The following is a 17,908-nucleotide window of genomic DNA, read 5'->3' as shown; positions in this document are numbered from 1 at the left end:
TGCCTTGCCCTTACTGTTGCGCCATCGTAAGTCTCTCTTGAGTCTAGCTTCTCGACTAGCACGCCACACATGGCTTTCCTCTGAACCTCCTCTTGCATCCTTTGAATCTCCCGTGAACCTCCCTCCTCCTCCTTTCCAAACCTCCAAATCCCTTCACGTGGAAGGCGTGGGATGAGCCTCCTTAAGATAAGATCCTAAGGCCTTAAAACTCCATAAGAGGCCGTCAAATATAGAGATTGATAAATAAGACCAAAATGTTATTCCTTTGAAACTCATGCAGTCGTAGAGCTCGTTCAGACGTGCAACAAAGCTCGTTCAGACGCAGTAACAACAAAAGGCAAGACACAGAGTTGCCGCCTAGGAGGTCGGCTATAACGTTGGACCGCCCGCCCCTTGTTCCGATCTCCTCTTCGCCTTCTCATAATAGGCCTTCCTTCGGGGCTCTTACCTCCGCAGAAGCATTCCAACGTCATCGGCTCAGGCAGTTTCAAGCTGTTTCCACTGCGCAGCAGGCCAGCTTTGGCTATGGCTTCTTCTCCATCTTCCTCTCCCTCCACATTCAGGCTTCATGACTTCCCCCTGGTTGCCATTACCATCAGCCTCTTCTTCCTCCTCCGCCTTCCCACTTCCGAGTCGTTCATGCACCATCGTATTAGAAAGCTGCACAGCGAGCGATTTCAAGCTCTCCCCATGCTGACTACCTCTACTTATTACATGAATCAGACTGTCGATCACTTCGATCCTCAGGTTCTCCCTCCTCTCTTCTCTTCTCTCTCTCTCTCGTTTCTCATAATGGCTCAATGGTTTTCCTCTCCTCATGTTTAAGGTTTGCATGAACAACCATGAAAGCTTGGTGCCTCTCCTTCACTTATTACATAATCTTCCTAATACTTCCTTTTACTTCATGGCTAATATTAGAACGACAACTACTATGATACAAGAACTGGCTCAAGTTCAGATGTGACTATGTCTGAAGGTGACGGTTGTCAAGCTTCCAATGAGACACATTAAACTGACATCTTGTCCCTTCACATATCCCCTCTCTTATTTGTGAATAAAGGGTTCAGTCTGATGCTTTGAGAGAAGACAAAGTTCCTGAGTGGTTCGCCAAATTTTTAGTAACTCAAGCAATGTGCGTCCATCGTTGTTTTGAACAGTTTCGAGGTTATTTTGAACGGGAGTTCAATAAGGGGTTGATAATGAATCAGGTGATTCTATAATACTCTTGCGTCTTCAAAGGAGGCCGATGTTTTGATATTTTTGCAGATGGGCAAGGAATTTCTATAGAGGGCTTGGGCTTGAAGACGGTAGACGGTGAAGTACGATGCATAGAGTGCTCACGGTTGGATCTGTGAGCGTGGCGAGGGCTATGTTTGAGGGTCTAATTCGTGTGTAAGTGGTAAAGGAGTCGTAAAAGTGCGCATGATTGTGTCAAGTTTTCCATGACTTGGGATTTGAAACAGCTCATGTCTTGTCACTTGTTAGGAAAGTATGAAATTGACAAGGAATGTGAATCTCACGTTTGAGGACACGCAAAGTTGATAAATTAAGTGAAGGCACTTCTGGGCACGTAGGAATGAGCCTATGTTTTGATAGACATACACGTGGATGACACTCATTAATGAGAGAGAGAGAGAGAGAGAGAGAGAGAGAGAGAGAGAGAGCATCTAATAACAAATACCATATAGGCATGAGTTCCTTAAAAGGAAATGTTCAAATATATTAAATGAAAGAATTACCATTCAATTATAGTTTCGCTTAAAAAATTACCATTCAATTATAGATTCACTTAAAAAAGATATCAAATGATGTGTACATGGAGGGATTAGTGCAAATCATAGTGATAACTATATCTTTCACGAATCTAGAGTGGAATTGTTCATGAAATCACTTATAGTTTCCCTTAAAACAAATATCAAATGATCTATACATGGAGGGGTTAGATGACAAACAATAATGGTAACTCTTATCTTTTCATGAATCTAAAGTGCAATTGTTCATGGTCGACATTTTTTTGAAGTGTTCAATGATTTTTTTTTCACCTTGATTTAACAACTTTTTTAACATTCTAATGTTGACTAACATGATTGACAAATATCTAATCAAAATGGATGGATTAAACGTATCCAATATAGATTCTCATTGTAAAGCAATACAAGCAATATCCTATTTTTCATAGTTGTCTTGTATATTTGATTCTAGAAATAGACGGATTATCCACAAAAATACATAGTATGTGAATTTCTTTATAGGAATTCTTATTATATATCTTCTAGATATTAATTGCATAGCATTTGGTGCGATTATGAAATGAAGGTATAATATTATCACATATACCAAGTAGTAGAATCAATATAGAGAAAATAGAAACAAATTGCAAAACCTATAATATGAGGGCATCTCAAAATTACTACATATGAAAGTAGAAGAAATGTGAAGTGATCAATAATGAAAGCACACTAGACACTGAGTAACATGAGGTCTTGGATGAAAAATTTTCTATACCAATTGAAAGAGATCCATAGAGTGCAAATATAATTTGTTACTTACTAATTAAATTCATTGGGAAAATGAATAGATAAGCTTAGTGAAGCCACGCTTGACAATCTTGCATGAGTGTGGATATTACTTTTTTGCATGGAGAGGGGTTCACCATGTAAGAGCCTTGGATAGCACGTGCATCCAAAGGGCTAGTATAAAGGGCCTATTTTACATGGTCTTTTTATGGTAATTCTTCACAAACTTTTTTTCAAAAAAACAAATTTTACAAGCCCCTACAAAAGCATAATTTTGTTAGAAAATGTAATCGTTCTATTTAAGTGCTTGCTCTAAAGCAAATCATGTACCTCATAAAGGCACATTTTGCTCCTTTGTGTAATCCTATAATGCCTTCTTCTAAACCATAGCATCCGTTTGACCCTAAAACCCTAGGCCACTCCATGGAATCCTCCCTCATGTCAACAATACCAGTAAAGCACATGGATGACTTCAAGCACTTACCATTGTCCCGAGATTTGTCCCTAACCTTCACAAAATTTTCAATCTCCTTGTCTGGCCACATCTTAATATCAGACATATTCACTGTGACTTTGGGTTTGCATATCTGATCTCAGCAAAACTCAAAGATGTCACTAAGAATAATTCTCCATTGTGAAATACATTGATAATATCTGACTACCATGAATATAAAATAGACCCCTTCTTCTGATGTGCCTTCTTCTTTCTGCAATCCTTTACAAAATGGCCTGGTAGATCACAAAAACACTTCTCATGCTTTCTCTTTTTTGAGTCTTCTAAAGTGTCCTCCAAATCGTCCTTGGACTTGCCAATGTTAGGCTTTCCCTTCCTTTTTCCGACCTTGTCTTTGGCTAGCAATGCTCTTGTAATCTCTTTTGTCATAAAGCTTTTTCGAAGGACCCTTCTATAGCAATAAGGGACCAACTCCTCAAAGGTTAGAGGTCTGTTCATCTCTCTCATGCTGCTACACTCAATAACAAAGCCCTTGAAACTCCGTGGTAGCATTCCAACAACCAGCAAGGCCAACTGGCTTGATTCCACCCAGGCAACTGATCTCTTATGACCTTCCCCTTAGTGATATGATCAGGGACCATATCTCCTTCATCCGTGCTCATATTAAACAATCGCCGATGATTCAAAGCTAAGATTTGAGACATATTGTCTGTCTCATACAAATCCTTCAGATGGGCCCATGCGTGATCGATGTGTTTGCCATCTGATCTGTTGCCATCCCTATGGTCACTTCAAGGGCTTAGGAATCCTGGTCCTCCAATGCTTCCATCTTATTTGGATCTACAATGATGATAACATTACCCATTACATCCTTCATGTTTGAGGGATTTGGATCCACTCCTGTCGTCATTCACAGCTTCCTAGCCACAAGATGGCTCTGAACCTTTACGTTCATGATAGGATAATTTGTTCCATCCAACTTCTTGATCTCTTTGAAATTTTGGACTTATTGAAGAGGGTGTGGTTATCATATGAACAATGACTATAGGTGCCATAGCATCTCCACCAGTCCCACCACCTCCACATGAATTCTTTGGCCCACCTACCCTAGAACCTCCACCAAAACCTTTCTTTGCCGATGTAGCTCCTGAAATCACGTGACCAACCAAACAAGAAACCCTTTTGTAGCAACGAAACACACTTGTACAAACTCGACTTAACATGAACCACTTTCCTTCTGATAAGGTCACAATTCTCCAGTCGTGGAAGTCGATTTTGTAGAGCCTAGAGTCAAGGTTGTCCTTCAGCAAGGGCCTTGCCATCAGGATCCCCCACTTGGGAACCTCCTTCTAGGCTCTAGTACCATGTTACAAATGACAACAAAGGGTATACACACATTAGAAGACTAATAGAATAGCCTAGAAGGTCACACATTGGTGTTGGGGGTGGAATTATGCAATTCTTTACTTGTGTGCTCATCAAATGTGTGCAAACCAATAAATAGACTACTCCAAGAAAAATATAGAAAAATATGTTTTTATCCAAAGGACACAATAAAATGAGTCCAAAATCCCACCAAATCATGGTCCTCTATCCTTACCAAAGCATGATGTCCTACTACCTCTGTAGCACTTCTAGATCCATAGTTTGTGTGCTCCTCTCTGAGCTTCAGTATACTTTGAGTGTTTTCTTTGATCCCTACTCCTTGCTGCCCTAGAAGATGGCCAAGGGTACTACAGCCCCTTGCTGAGCTAAGTCTACTACTCTTCAGCCCCACTAGATCCCCTAGTTGGTGGCCTAGATCTTGTTGCTCCAAAGTGTTGCTAAATGTGATGCCCTCGTGCATGAATAATGAGGTCCCAAGAGGCCCCTTTTATAGGGACTGGAAGCCCCAAAAAATAGTGGGTTGGCTGGCCATAGTAGGCCGACCTACTTCTGGTCTGTAAACAGACCCACAAGTCCATGTTTGGGGCTGTGGGGAACTCTAGCTCTACGGTTTGTTCGACGTGGTTGGTCAGCCAACCAGCGACCTAGGGCCCTATTTAAGGGCAAGGGGACTTCCCATTATGGCCACTTTCCCTCCCTTACTTGGCCCAAGCTTCTATCCTCCGGGACAATTAGATCTTCTCCATATAGCCCACCACCTGTGTGCCTTTTTTCCTAGAGCGAGAACTCTAGCTTGTAGACATCTATCCTAGGCCGGTAACACATAATTCTTTGCTCCCTACAGTTGTTGCAGTCCTCTAATCAATTGCATGGCAGATCTGTCCTATCGTTGGCCTCCAAGAAGAGCTCGCCTTGCCAAGTGTGTGCTACCCATGTGCCATCCCCCTCTCTTCTCTTTTTTCCTTAGTTTGCTACCCACATGGTAGCCAATAAGTCACCCAGTGGTAACAATTTACTGGAATTCTTGTATCTAAATCAAAATGATGATGGTTTTTATCAGCCAACCTTCTCCAATACTATGTTTCTAGAATACCCTATTGTGTCCAAAGGTGATACTTAATGAGAGCAGTAATGAGAGCAGTGGAGGAAAAAGGAAGTGGCTGAAGTTTTTCCAAGTTGATCATTGAGATAATTTGCAAAGAGAATAAGTAGTTGAAATGGCTTCTCAAAAAGCAATGCACCTTCTTGGATATGATTTTGCTGGCAATAGTCAATTGCAGCCAAACTTATTCTTTTGAGAGAATTGAAAGGAACAACTTATCTTGCACGGCTTTTAGGAATAAAGGAGCAAAGGGTTCCCCCTTTCAATTCAAGTATCTCAGTTGAACTGAAAACCTAGAATTACACTTAGCTAGAGGCTTTGCAAAAAAAAAAACTTTGATTTGCGAAGTGTAGCTCAATGTGGAGCTTTGTAGCATAGAATGTAAGTCTCTCCCCTTTGAAATCGAGGAATAGTTGGTTAAGAAAGTGCTGAAATGTATGACGCAGGTACTACAACCTAAAAATTTAAGCCTTCAGATGTAGTTTAGATTTGTGCTACTATATATAAGCTATAAAAATAATGATGTCTCCCTAATAGTGGCCTTCAAGGCATTCAGATCTAAGGCTAAATGAAGGATCTAGAAGAGCATAACAAGTGGCACCTATGGCTGCTCTGTAAAAATCGAAGCTATTCAGCAACTATGGCTGCTAATAAGATGGCAATAGCCACCATGGATGCAGACACCACACCATGATGTTGAGAGAAGTGGTGTGAGAGAGAGGGATTAAGAAAGGAATTGATGACATAGAACTCCAACACCTGAGTGCTATACAACATGTACACTTCTCTATTATGCCATGGAGTACCTATACTCTGCATGAGGGTAAGACCTCTACATAGCATGAGTACTATCTGGTAGCAATGCATATGCAGTTTACATCTCAACATAGTAAACCTCGCCAAGGTAGAGCTCAACTATCGAGTGACTAACACAAAATGAAGTGCATGAGTTGTGTCAATGTTTATCCAAACTAGAACATCATCCCTTGGTTGAGAAGTTTCAGACTTCAAAAATAATGTCCGTTAGACAGTCAGTGCATATGAGAGAGAGAGAGAGAGAGAGTGTGTGTGTGTGTTTGTGATGATATCTAACTGTGGTTGGGGGGCCATATCACTTACGAGACACATGTGGGAGCATGTTTGTGCATATGTGAACGTGCACGTATGCATGTATGTGTAGCTTGCACATAGATAGATAGATAGAGAGATAGAGATAGAGAGAGAGAGAGAGAGAGAGAGAGAGAGAGAGAGAGAGAGAGAGAGAGAGAGAGAGAGAGAGAGAGAGAGAGAGAGAGAGAGAGAGAGAGAGAGAGAGATGAACTAATGCACAACTTAAATTTATTTGAGAAGTGCACAAGCAATGCCACATGAACTTATGTACAATTCAAATATTATTTTTGCTTCTTCTCCTCCATATCAAGATTGTCATATCAAATTCAAGATGGGAGTTTCAACTTGATGACATAATGCATGTTAAAAAGGATCTTTTGAAGAATTTTTTAGAAGTCTTTTATATAATGTAAGGGAACCCTTTAAGTCTACATATATCAAATTTCCACATAAGATTGATTGTCCTAACAAATTTCATGTATTTTTTGTTTTCAACCATGACAGGATTCTCGAACATTTCAGCAACGTTATTACGAGGATTTAGAATTCTTTGTTGATCCCAAAGGTCCTATATTTTTGGAGGTTTGTGGTGAAGCAACTTGTGGTGGAATCTCTTTTGACTACTATGCAGTAAGTACTATCCACCTAACATAAGTGTCCACATATTGTAGCATCATTAAAACAAAGAGGTGTTTTTCATGAATTTGGTTACTCAAGTGCAAAGTATGTATCTAGACATTTGGTGGTGATTGTATATGTGCACATAACACACATGAAAGTGTGTTCACATGTGTACACATGCAGGCACACATGCACACACGTGCATGTGCATGCTGGTTGGCACCCATGCACTCACACATTCACGTGTGCACACGCGCACACACGTGCATGTGTGCATGCGCACACATTGACATGCATGTGTGTATGCACACACATGCACATAGACGTGCATACACACACATGCAAGTAGACAAACACGTACAGACATGTGTATGTGTGCGTAGAGACAAAGAGAGAGAGAGAGAGAGAGAGAGAGAGAGAGACAGAGAGAGAGGAGAGAGAGAGAGAGAGAGAGAGAGAGAGAGAGAGAGAGAGAGAGAGAGAGAGAGAGAGAGAGAGAGAGCTGAAACAACCCCAACATAATAACAAAATGTGGAAGAGATTACATAGAAAAAGATACTAAATAGATTAAGTAGATAGACAATACATTCAATTATGTTTCAATTAAGTACTATGGAGAAGAAGGTATTATATATTTAAAGTAAAAAAGATAGCAATGTATTTTAATAGCATATAAAATGTGATTCTGATAGTTACAACTATGATAAAGAGTTTTTTAAGGATCCATGTTGAAATATCTTTAATCCTACCCATGGAGGTTGGCCTCATGTGTCCTACTCAATAAATAAGGGTGATTCTCTACCTGGATGTGAAAGATAATGGGTAAAAGTAAGGGGAACCAACCTAAGGGCAAGATTGGGATGGGGGTGGAGTAAGACGAAAGGATACCATGTGTGACACAGGGGAGGGGATCATTAATAAAGGGAGGGGGATACCATGTGTGACATGGGGGAGGGGATCATTAATAAAGGGAGGGGGATATCATGCTCTCTTTTTACATATGAAGATATCATTTTGTAATGGATTTGTTGTGATATCTACTTAATAATCTTAGCTTGTCAAAACTGAGGAAGAACTGGAGTGAGTAGGAGTAGGGAGTGAGAAGACACACCCATAGTAGTCACACACCAGTGGGTGGGGATAAGCAATGAGTGGTACCTCCCCAAGTACACACAGTAGTATATATATCTTTGGATAAGGCTAGGACCACTAGGCACTAAGTACAATGCATACTTAGTGTACTTAGAAGTACTAGACTAAAAAACTGTTACATAGGGTGGCCAGTGCCTTTACCCCAACAACCTCCCACTTAAAGGCAATGTGCCCTCAAGAGAAAGAAAAGAAAAAACAGCATATACATCATAATGTACAAGACCAGTAGACTGGCCTTAACCTATACCCATTAGCCGTCTGCAATGTGCAAACCGCTCAGCAGCCAATCCTTTGGTCAACAGATCTGCTGGATTGTCATCAGTGTGAGCTTTCACAAGCTGAAGTTGCTTGTTCTCAAGCACCTCCCTGATAAAATGATACTTCACGTCGATGTGCTCCGTATTTGCATGAAAAACAGGATTTCGTGCCAACTGTATGGCACTCTGACTGTCACAATGCAACAATGGAGTATCACTAGAGTAGCCCAAATCTGCCACTAGCCAAGATAGCCATATAGCTTCCTTGCATGCCTCAGTGACTGCAATATATTCAGCTTCTGTAGTAGACAGAGCAATGCACTGCTGCATTCTAGATACCCATGACACTGCACCTCCAGTGAAAGTGAAAACATATCCGGTAGTAGACTTCCGGGTATCAGGGTGACCGGCATAATCAGAGTCTGTATAACCCTGCACTTTTGCATCTTGACTGCCGAAACATATACACAGGTCCTGTGTACCCTTTAGGTATCTCATGACACCTTTCACTGCATCCCAATGCTTCCTGCCAGGTTTAGCCATGTATCTACTAACCACTCCCACTGCAAACGCAATATCGGGCCTGGTTGCAACCATAGCATACATGAGACTGCCACACGCTGATGCATACAGAATCTTTGACATCTCAGCCCTCTCGGCATCGTCTGAGGGCTGTCCAAAGCACTGATTTTCACATAAGGAGGCAATGGAGTACCAATACTCTTCCCCCCCTCCATGTGAAATCTCTGCAAGACCTTGCCAATGTATTCCTTCTGAGACAAGTATAGCAACTGCTTTTCCCTTTCCCGAAGTATCCGCATGCCCAGTATATGGTTGGCATCACCAAGATCCTTCATATCAAAGGTTTGGTGCAATCATTTCTTCAAGGCATTGATCTCCTTATGAGATTTTCCAGCAATCAACATATCATCCACATACAAAATGAGGATCAGTAAACTGCCATCTGAAGCTTTCTTGGTATACAAGCACTGATCAATGTCACTTCTCCTATAACCTTGGGTTCGCATGAATGTATAAAACTTATGATGCCATTCTCTGGGTGCCTGCTTAAGACCATAAAGACTTTTCTTTAGTCTGCACACAAGCTTCTCCTTTCCCTTCACTGTAAAACCTTCTGGTTGCTGCATAAAAATCTCTTCATGTAAATCACCATGAAGAAATGCCGTCTTGACATCCATTTGGACCAAGTCCATATCTGCATGTGCAACCAATGCTAATACAGTTCTGAGAGTTGTCATCTTAACGACAGGAGAGAATATCTCATCAAAGTCAACACCATATTCCTGCTTAAACCCCTTGGCAACTAGTCTGGCTTTATGCCTTGGCTTTTCACCAGGTGTGACTTTAAGTCGATAAACCCATTTGCATGGCAGTACTTTCTTACCAGTAGGCAAGGGTACCAATTCCCAAGTGCCATTTTTGTGAAGACTGTCCATTTCAGACTTCATAGCAAGATCCCATCGAACCTTGTCTGCCCTCTGCCTAGCCTCTCTGTAGCATGAAGGCTCTCCACAATCAGTGAGCATTAGATAATCAAAGCTAGGAATAAATCTATCTGGCTGCCGTGTCGGTCTGGTTGACCTTCTAACTTGATGACCATCATCATGAGGTGGCTGTCCAGCCTGTTCATCACCCAGTTCTGGCTGCATTTGCATGTCAGGAAGATCATCTAACTGTGGTACATCCATTGGGATATCATCTGCCATATCTGGCTGTCCATTTGGCCTGCTACAGCATCATTTAATGGCTGATTATGCTGCTATTGTGGCTGATTTACAGCCGGTCTGTGTTGCCCATGATGCCTATCATCATCAATAGTTACTTTTAAAGGTCCCTGTTGTACAACAGCTTCCTTGAACATGATGGTTTCATCAAACACGACATCATTGCTGCGTATAAGTTTTCTGTTTGTGGGATCCCATAGTCTGTAGCCCATCTCACCTTTGTCACCATACCCTAGGAAAATGCATTTCAGAGACTTTGGATCTAATTTAGTCCTGTCCTCCTTGCGTACATGCACATACGCGACACAACCAAAGACCCGTAGGTGTTTGTAAGATGGAGGCTTACCCGTCCATGCCTCTTCAGGCACACCACCACATAATCTCTTATTCGGTGACCTATTTATAAGGTGCATAGCTGTCTTTACAGCTTCAGCCGAAAAAGTGTGGGGCAACGCAGCATGTGACAACATAGATCTGACCTTTTCTTGAATGGTCCTGAATATTTTCTCAGCGGTACCATTCTGTGGTGGATCATACGGTGCAGATAACACCCTTTGAATGCCCTTTGCCTCACAGAATTCCTGGAACTCTTTGGACAAATACTCTCCACCATTGTCAGACCTCAAAGCTTTCAGTTTCTTGCCTGTCTCATTTTCGACCAGTGCAACAAACTTAGTGAAAGCAGTAGAGGTATCACTCTTTCTTTTAAGAGTGTAAACCCACACTTTGCGGGTGGCATCATCTATAAATGACAAAATGTACTTTGCTCCTCCTAAAGATACAGTAGGCATCTCACATACATCGGTATGGACAAGCTCCAAGAGCTGTAATTTCTGATTTGATGCCCTCTTATGAGGAATCTGTACTTGACGACCGTAGAGACAAAATTCACATTTCTTTAAATCTGAAAATTTTAGACTCGGCAAGTAACCAAAATGAGCCAGTTGCTCCATTCCCTTAACACTCATATGGCCAAGCCGGCTATGCCACAATGAAATCTTTGGCAGCTCGGCGGCATTTACATTGGAATGCGGACAATGTCCTGCATGAAGTGAATACAAAGTATCAAGTTTAGGACCTCTGGCTATAGCCATTGCCCCTTTGCTGATTTTCCACTTCTGATTACCAAAGGTGGTATGATAACCATCGTCATCCAACAACCCTATGGAAATCAAGTTCTTCTTTACCTCAGAAAATGCCTGACCCCTTTGAGCATTAACTGCTGGCCATTCTCAAGAACAAGCCTGACATCACCTATGCCAATGATGGAACATGCATGGTTATCACCAAGAAAAACAACTCCCTTTTGCCCACCTGCATATCTGACAAACAGATCTCTGTAGGGTGTCACATGAAAGGAAGCACCTGAATCTATAATCCAAGAAAGCATATCTGATCCATCTCTAGCATGAAGTGTATGAGCCTTCAGTGATGAAGTGAAGCATACCTCACGTCCACTGTCACTGTCACTAACATAAGTAACATGCAGCTCCTCTTTTTCTTTGCCCTTTGACTTACCTTGAGCCTTGCCTTCTTTGGCTCTTTCGTCATTCTTTTTTTGAAAACATTTTTTCTCTACATGTCCCTTCTTGCCACAATAATTGCAGACAAGATCTTTCTTCGAGTGAGACTTGCTCCTTTCTCTTTCTCTGTCTTTACCACGTGTCTTTGACCTGCTGCGTGCATTCAAGGCATTTGACTTTCCAACAGCATTATTCTTTCTATTCATCTCTTCCTGTAGAAGAGCGCTCTCCACCTCTGCAAATAGCAGTATGGTATTCGAATTGCTAGTAGAAGTCTTGAATGTATCCCATGACTCAGGAAGAGAACATAGGATAAGTGTAGCCTTCAGCTCATCCATCGAGCTTCAACCCTTGGTTGATCACCTGGCTGAAAATGCTGTTGAACTCAATAATATGAGTGGACATAGGTGTCCCCTCCTTCATCTGAAGCCCAACAAGCTTCTTCAATCAATAAGCTTTGCCCGTGGCACTTTTCTTGGCATATGTATCCTCAAGACGCTGCCACATTCTCCACGCAGTAGGTTCATCTCTGATGCCTACAACCAGTGAATCAACAACTGTAAGCATTATGGTTGACATGGCCAAGTTGTCCATCTTCTCCCACTGCTCATCAGTAATGTTGGAGGGCTTAACACCCTTCTCCTTTATAGGTTTGTACTGGTCCTTCTGCATCAACACATTGTAGCATTGTGTCCTCCATATGTCGTAGTTTTTAGCTCCTTCGAGCTTCTTTATCTGGAAAAAGGACGACACGTCGCTGCTAGAACTCATGGTAAAGAAAGAAGAGTTTGTTCCTCAATGGAACTGCTTGACTCCTTGTAGGTGTGCAATTAAGCACTAGTTACTCCAAGAAAATTCTCCCGCAGCGGAAGTACGATCAAAAGTGTACTGTTTCAGTGGCACAAAACTAACTGAATATTCTTCTCCCACTTGCTGCAGAAACAGTACAGCAAGCTGGTTCTGCTGTTTTCACTGGCGAAAATGCGGTACAGCTGTGTATAAACGCTCCAAAAAAATTCCAGAATTGATATAATAATTTACAGTTGCACTATTTGAATTTTGCTGGTCAGAATCAGGTCAAACCTGCTGACTGTCAAAAAAAAAAAACAGTAAATCTCTGATTTTTTGATGAAAATCCCTAATTTTAGACCTCCAAATGCTCCAGTAACTTCCCCCCCAACTGAATATACAATCTAGAGGTGAAGTGGCTCAAAAGCCCTCTGAATGCGTGAAGATAATCAGAGATTTGATCGTAAAACCTAATAATTTTGACTTTTGACCAAAAAACCTCAAATTCATTTTGCACTTTCAAGGCATAGATGCGCTCCACGAGACAAGAGAATGCATCTTGAGTACTCTCACTAGACAAATTGTCGGTCAGGCTACAAAAGCCCCAATTTGACAAAAGTCAAAGTTGGACAAAATTGAACAAATCTGCCCCAAAAGTGAATGTACTCATAGCAACAAATTACAGCAGTAATTCCAAGCACTATAGCATCATAAGCCCCATAAACTGATAGCACATTCCGTGCACTAACACAGTAAGTGTCATCAACAACTGCTACTCACAAGGCATTTGACTACATATCCATTTGGGTTGCATCAAGACCTGTCTCGACACTGTTTGCGGCATAAGCTAAGCCTCAGTGCGAGTGTAAGCCCTGCCACAAGTAGAACCCCTGCACCTGTACGTGTATATGTGCAGTACGCGGTACAAGGAAATGAAAATGGCAGGAATGGAAAGTACAATGCAAGTAATATAGAGTACCTGGCTAATGTGCCAATGGAAAAATGTGAGGAGCAGCTCTCAAAACTAGAAATGAGCAGCCCACAACAACTGGAAGAGGATTGCTTAGACTGTGGTCGGCCACAGTAGCAGCAACTAGCAATGTTGATCTCAGAAAAGGAGCAGCAGCTTCAGAACATCTATCACACAGCTGCCAGGTACTCGCAAAATGCAGCCTCGACATTTCATGCCTTCCGTCCTTCTGAAGCCTCTGCTGAACTCCCTAAGCCGGCTGCTGGTGATTGCACTAGCGAAAACGTTGACTTTTCTAGCTCCGCCTACCCAAAATGCCTGTGTTAGGTCATTTTCCCTTCCTAAAGGATACGGCTACAGGCGAGGTGATGGCTTCTCCAGAAAAATATCTGAGTTGGAGGATACGTTGTTCAATGTGCAGGACGCAGTTTCACCGGAGAGGAGAGCCCGTGAGGATGGAGGGGATGAGGGGAGGGAGCCTTAGCTCTGATACTAGTTGACGAAGAACCGGAGTGAGTAGGAGTAGGGAGTGAGAAGACACACCCACAGTAGTCACACACCAGTGGGTGGGGATAAGCAATGAGTGGTACCTCCCCAAGTACACACAGTAGTATATATATCTTTGGATAAGGCTAGGACCACTAGGCAATAAGTACAATGCATACTTAGTGTACTTAGCAGTACTAGACTAAAAAACTGTTACATAGGGTGGCCAGTGCCTTTACCCCAACAAAAACATTAGACTTGATCTCTCTCTCTCTCTCTCTCTCTCTCTCTCTCTCTCTCTCTCTCTTTCATTTTATGTACATCGTGAAAGACCAAGAGGGAACACTGAATTTAGAAGTGAATTGCAAGAGATAAAGGAGACACTCCTCTTGTATACATTCCTTAGCCAAAATGGCAATCTGATATAAATGGATCATAGCCCACACTCTATGCTCTCATGTTGCCTTGGCAACTAGATTGCATGAACTATTGGACTTTATATACAAGACTCTTTTTTACATTTGGAGTGCATACTACACACAACATTTACAATCATTTGCACCCACCTATTATAAGGGTAGGTGCCATTCAGATCATTTTCACCCTCTCAACATTCATGGATCCTATGTTCATTCGCTTCTAACATACATCAAATTCCTTTTATCAATCAAAGCCCCTCACCATCTCACCTTGGTCGCTACTTCCCACTTTGCCCTACCCCTCTCCCTTTTTCTTTTTAGTTGGCTATTTGCTTTGCTTGCTTGGGGAGTTTGTCATAGGCCATAATCGAATATCTGATATGTCAATATTAGGGTTCAACATTTGCCAAACTCTTGCTCAATCTGCACCAACATGGTTTTGATCTCCTTTTTTGTTTCTGCTAATGGCGACAAGTGTTGCCCATCCATCTGGAGAATGAAGTCTCATTGTATTTAGCTAGGAGTTTGAAACAGTTTGAAAATCTCCATATCCTTTAGATTTGATACCCAATGCATCTTGTGGTGATAAGTCCTTCATCATCTTTAGGTCCAAAATGGATTGGTGGTGGCCCACGCGTGCCTCCTACAGTCACCCAATGTTATGATGGTTTGCGGCCACCTCCCAAATATTCTTTGTCTTTCGACCCACAACTTGATTGATCTATGCCATGTTCACTAATCGTCCATTCAAAGGTTAGCTTCTTGGGTGGCTTTGTTCTCTTCTTCTTATGCCCTTTATTGATCTTGGCCCCCGTCTTCATGTTTGATTTAGTACTTGCTTTTTAGTCACTAAGAGTTTCCTTTGAGGAAGCTCCTTGCTTCATCAAGATGCCTACACTCCTATCATACTCATGCTTCCTTCATCCTTGGGGCCCTTTCATCATTTAGGCTTCTTTTGCTTAGTCCTTTCATGGCTAGGGCTTCTTTGCCTCCAATAGTTGGAGGAATAGTTGTAGTAGCACTTGCAGCATGTCATCCCTTTGTTTCCAACTATGTTTAAAAGTGTTGGAGACCTCGCTTGTAACCTAGCCTAACCTTTTATTTTGAGATTAGAATTGTATTTTGGCTCAGTTCATCGACTCGTGCCCTCAACATGTAGACTCAGGTCCTCAACCCGATATTCTCTTTGTCAACGTGATGGTTGTGTGATTGGATTCCTTGACTTGGTTCTTTGGTACTTTCTATAACATTTAATTCATTCATGCTCTTTGCTCTATGCCTTGCTCTTTGCTTTGTTGGGTTCATGGGAGGTTGTTACTCATACCTCTATTGTTAGCATAGTAGCACATTTGGCCCTTCCTCCATGGTATGTGAATTACTAAAGTGTAGATGCCAATTAGCCTCATGATAGCACTGAATGACACATGGACTTGGGGGATGTTAAGCCCATATGAAAAGTGGCATATTAAATATCCTTGAATATATGGGAAATTTAAAATGCCCTCTAGGGTATCCCTATCGAGACTTTTTGAGAGGCTCTAGAGGTTACATGGCTATGGCATGGGAGTTGGGGCACCCACACCAAACATTGACACATGGCAACCTTTAGCTACTTTCTTTGACATGGTATCAAATATGGTGATAGTTCTGACTGATTGTGTGACTTGCTGATGTACTTGAATATTCGACTACTAGATTTGACTGTTGGTAGTGGTGGCTGATCAATAATGGCTAGCTATTTGTTGTTTATGGTAGGGCATGTTATTTGTCTTGGTTTCTCATTTGTAGTATTTGATTTATGGTGTACAATTTGATTTGTGCAATTTGTTGGCCTGGCCCTTTGATTATTCCTTGTGAGCCTTTGTGTTGTGTTGACTAGCCTTCTTTGTGGATCATCAACGTTGTCTAGTTTGGTGCTTGGACAAAGGGGGGGGAAGGGGGGGGGGTGTATTAGCACATTATTGGAAAATTTGGACCTCTCCCAAACTGTTGATGGTATTCTACCCTCAACCCTCCATTGGCCGACACTTGATGCTTGATGTGGTGCTTGTGCCACCAAAATGCAAGAGTATGTCTTCTCTTGCATGCCTTGGATACCCTAATATTCTACCGGTGCTTGGTTGCAACAAAACAAGAACCTCATTGCCTACGAACCTTGGTTTGTTGTATCGTGGTCAAAACCATAAGGAGACAGGGGAATGAGCGAACAATAGTATAGGAGAGAAGTGCAAGATAAAACTTCTATTACTAAGAAAATGGGCTTGTAGCCCATTACAATAGACATGGTTGCAATACTACTCATGCAACACAAGTGATAGTGATCACGTCTCCTCTCACCTCTACTCTATATCACCACTATGTTATAATTTGAGCAATCACCAACACAATACTAGCAAGTGAATGGCAAGTACATTAATCCATTATACCTTGGGTTTTTTTGTTATGAAAAAAGAAGGTATCAAGCATGACTCGGCTACTCTTGCTTCCCGCTTCCATGATTATCTTAGTGTTATGTGTCCACTTGCCTTGCCACTCAATGCCCATGATCTTTGACTTTTGATTGCCATTGCGACCTCGCTTTGGCAAATGTGCTTCGCTACATGAAGTCTTGGGGTTACTTGTATAGTCGTCGTTACTCGGGGTCAACATTACACCTTGGCTCTTAAGTCGACCGAGTCCTCATGGTAGGTACAAGTCAGGACTCAAAACTTAGAGGCTAGGTGTTGTGCCTACTACATGGATGTTTGGGTCCTAGTAAGCAGCATTTGCTTTTGCATCGACCCATTATTGTTGGAGGGAGAAGGGGGTGCTCAAGGTAGAGGATAAGAGGATGGTTTGGGCACTTCATAGGATCTGACAACACATAGTGTACAATTGGATCCACATCCTAGAAGTGATCTTAGGAGTTGCCAGAACCTCATTGGCATGGAGGCACCAAGCTTCCTTCCATTGTTCAATGACACGGACCATGTCGAGGTTCAAAAGGCCAAGATGTGTAAACTTATCTATAAGCCGCTAATGCGCAAACTATGCGACATGGTTCAAAAGTTGGGCAAAATAGATTTGCAGCACGCACTCTTTCCATCGTGAAGCAAGTAACTACTAACTCAAAATTAAAGCCGAATCCTACTATCTTATCAATTGTTTAGGAAAAAAAGAGAATGAGTAAAATAGTGGACATGAGACATGACACAAGGTCCATTAGGACCCGATCCTCCCTGCAAATGTCAGGGGTGGTGATTTATTATTGATTTTGTGATGTCCATATTTTGGAAGCTGAAGTCCAATAAATACATGAATAAGGTGACACAATAACTTATCCTCGTTGCAATTTTTACTATATTGTCACATGGACTACAACCATATGAACAAAGGTGT

The 17,908-nt window shown here is 41.8% G+C and overlaps 1 protein-coding gene across 1 annotated transcript in view; it reads left to right on the top strand.

Annotated features, from left to right (window-relative positions):
- The first annotated feature begins 525 nt into the window (after positions 1-525).
- The window catches only part of LOC147888754 (putative serine protease EDA2), a 116,268-nt gene continuing 98,885 nt past the window's right edge, over positions 526-17,908 (top strand). Inside the window, exons 1-2 of the mRNA XM_087392358.1 lie at positions 526-747; positions 7,073-7,198. Coding sequence (XP_087248484.1) covers positions 526-747; positions 7,073-7,198 — 348 coding nt within the window. The remainder of the gene's footprint in view (positions 748-7,072; positions 7,199-17,908) is intronic.

The sequence above is a fragment of the Dipteris shenzhenensis genome, chromosome 21, assembly GCF_047967505.1.
Source record: "Dipteris shenzhenensis isolate YYH24624 ecotype China chromosome 21, Dip_SZ_1.0, whole genome shotgun sequence".
In the NCBI taxonomy this organism is placed as follows: Eukaryota; Viridiplantae; Streptophyta; class Polypodiopsida; order Gleicheniales; family Dipteridaceae; genus Dipteris; species Dipteris shenzhenensis.
Note: the sequence above shows the minus strand (reverse complement) of the source record. Positions and strands in the feature narration are given on the sequence as shown.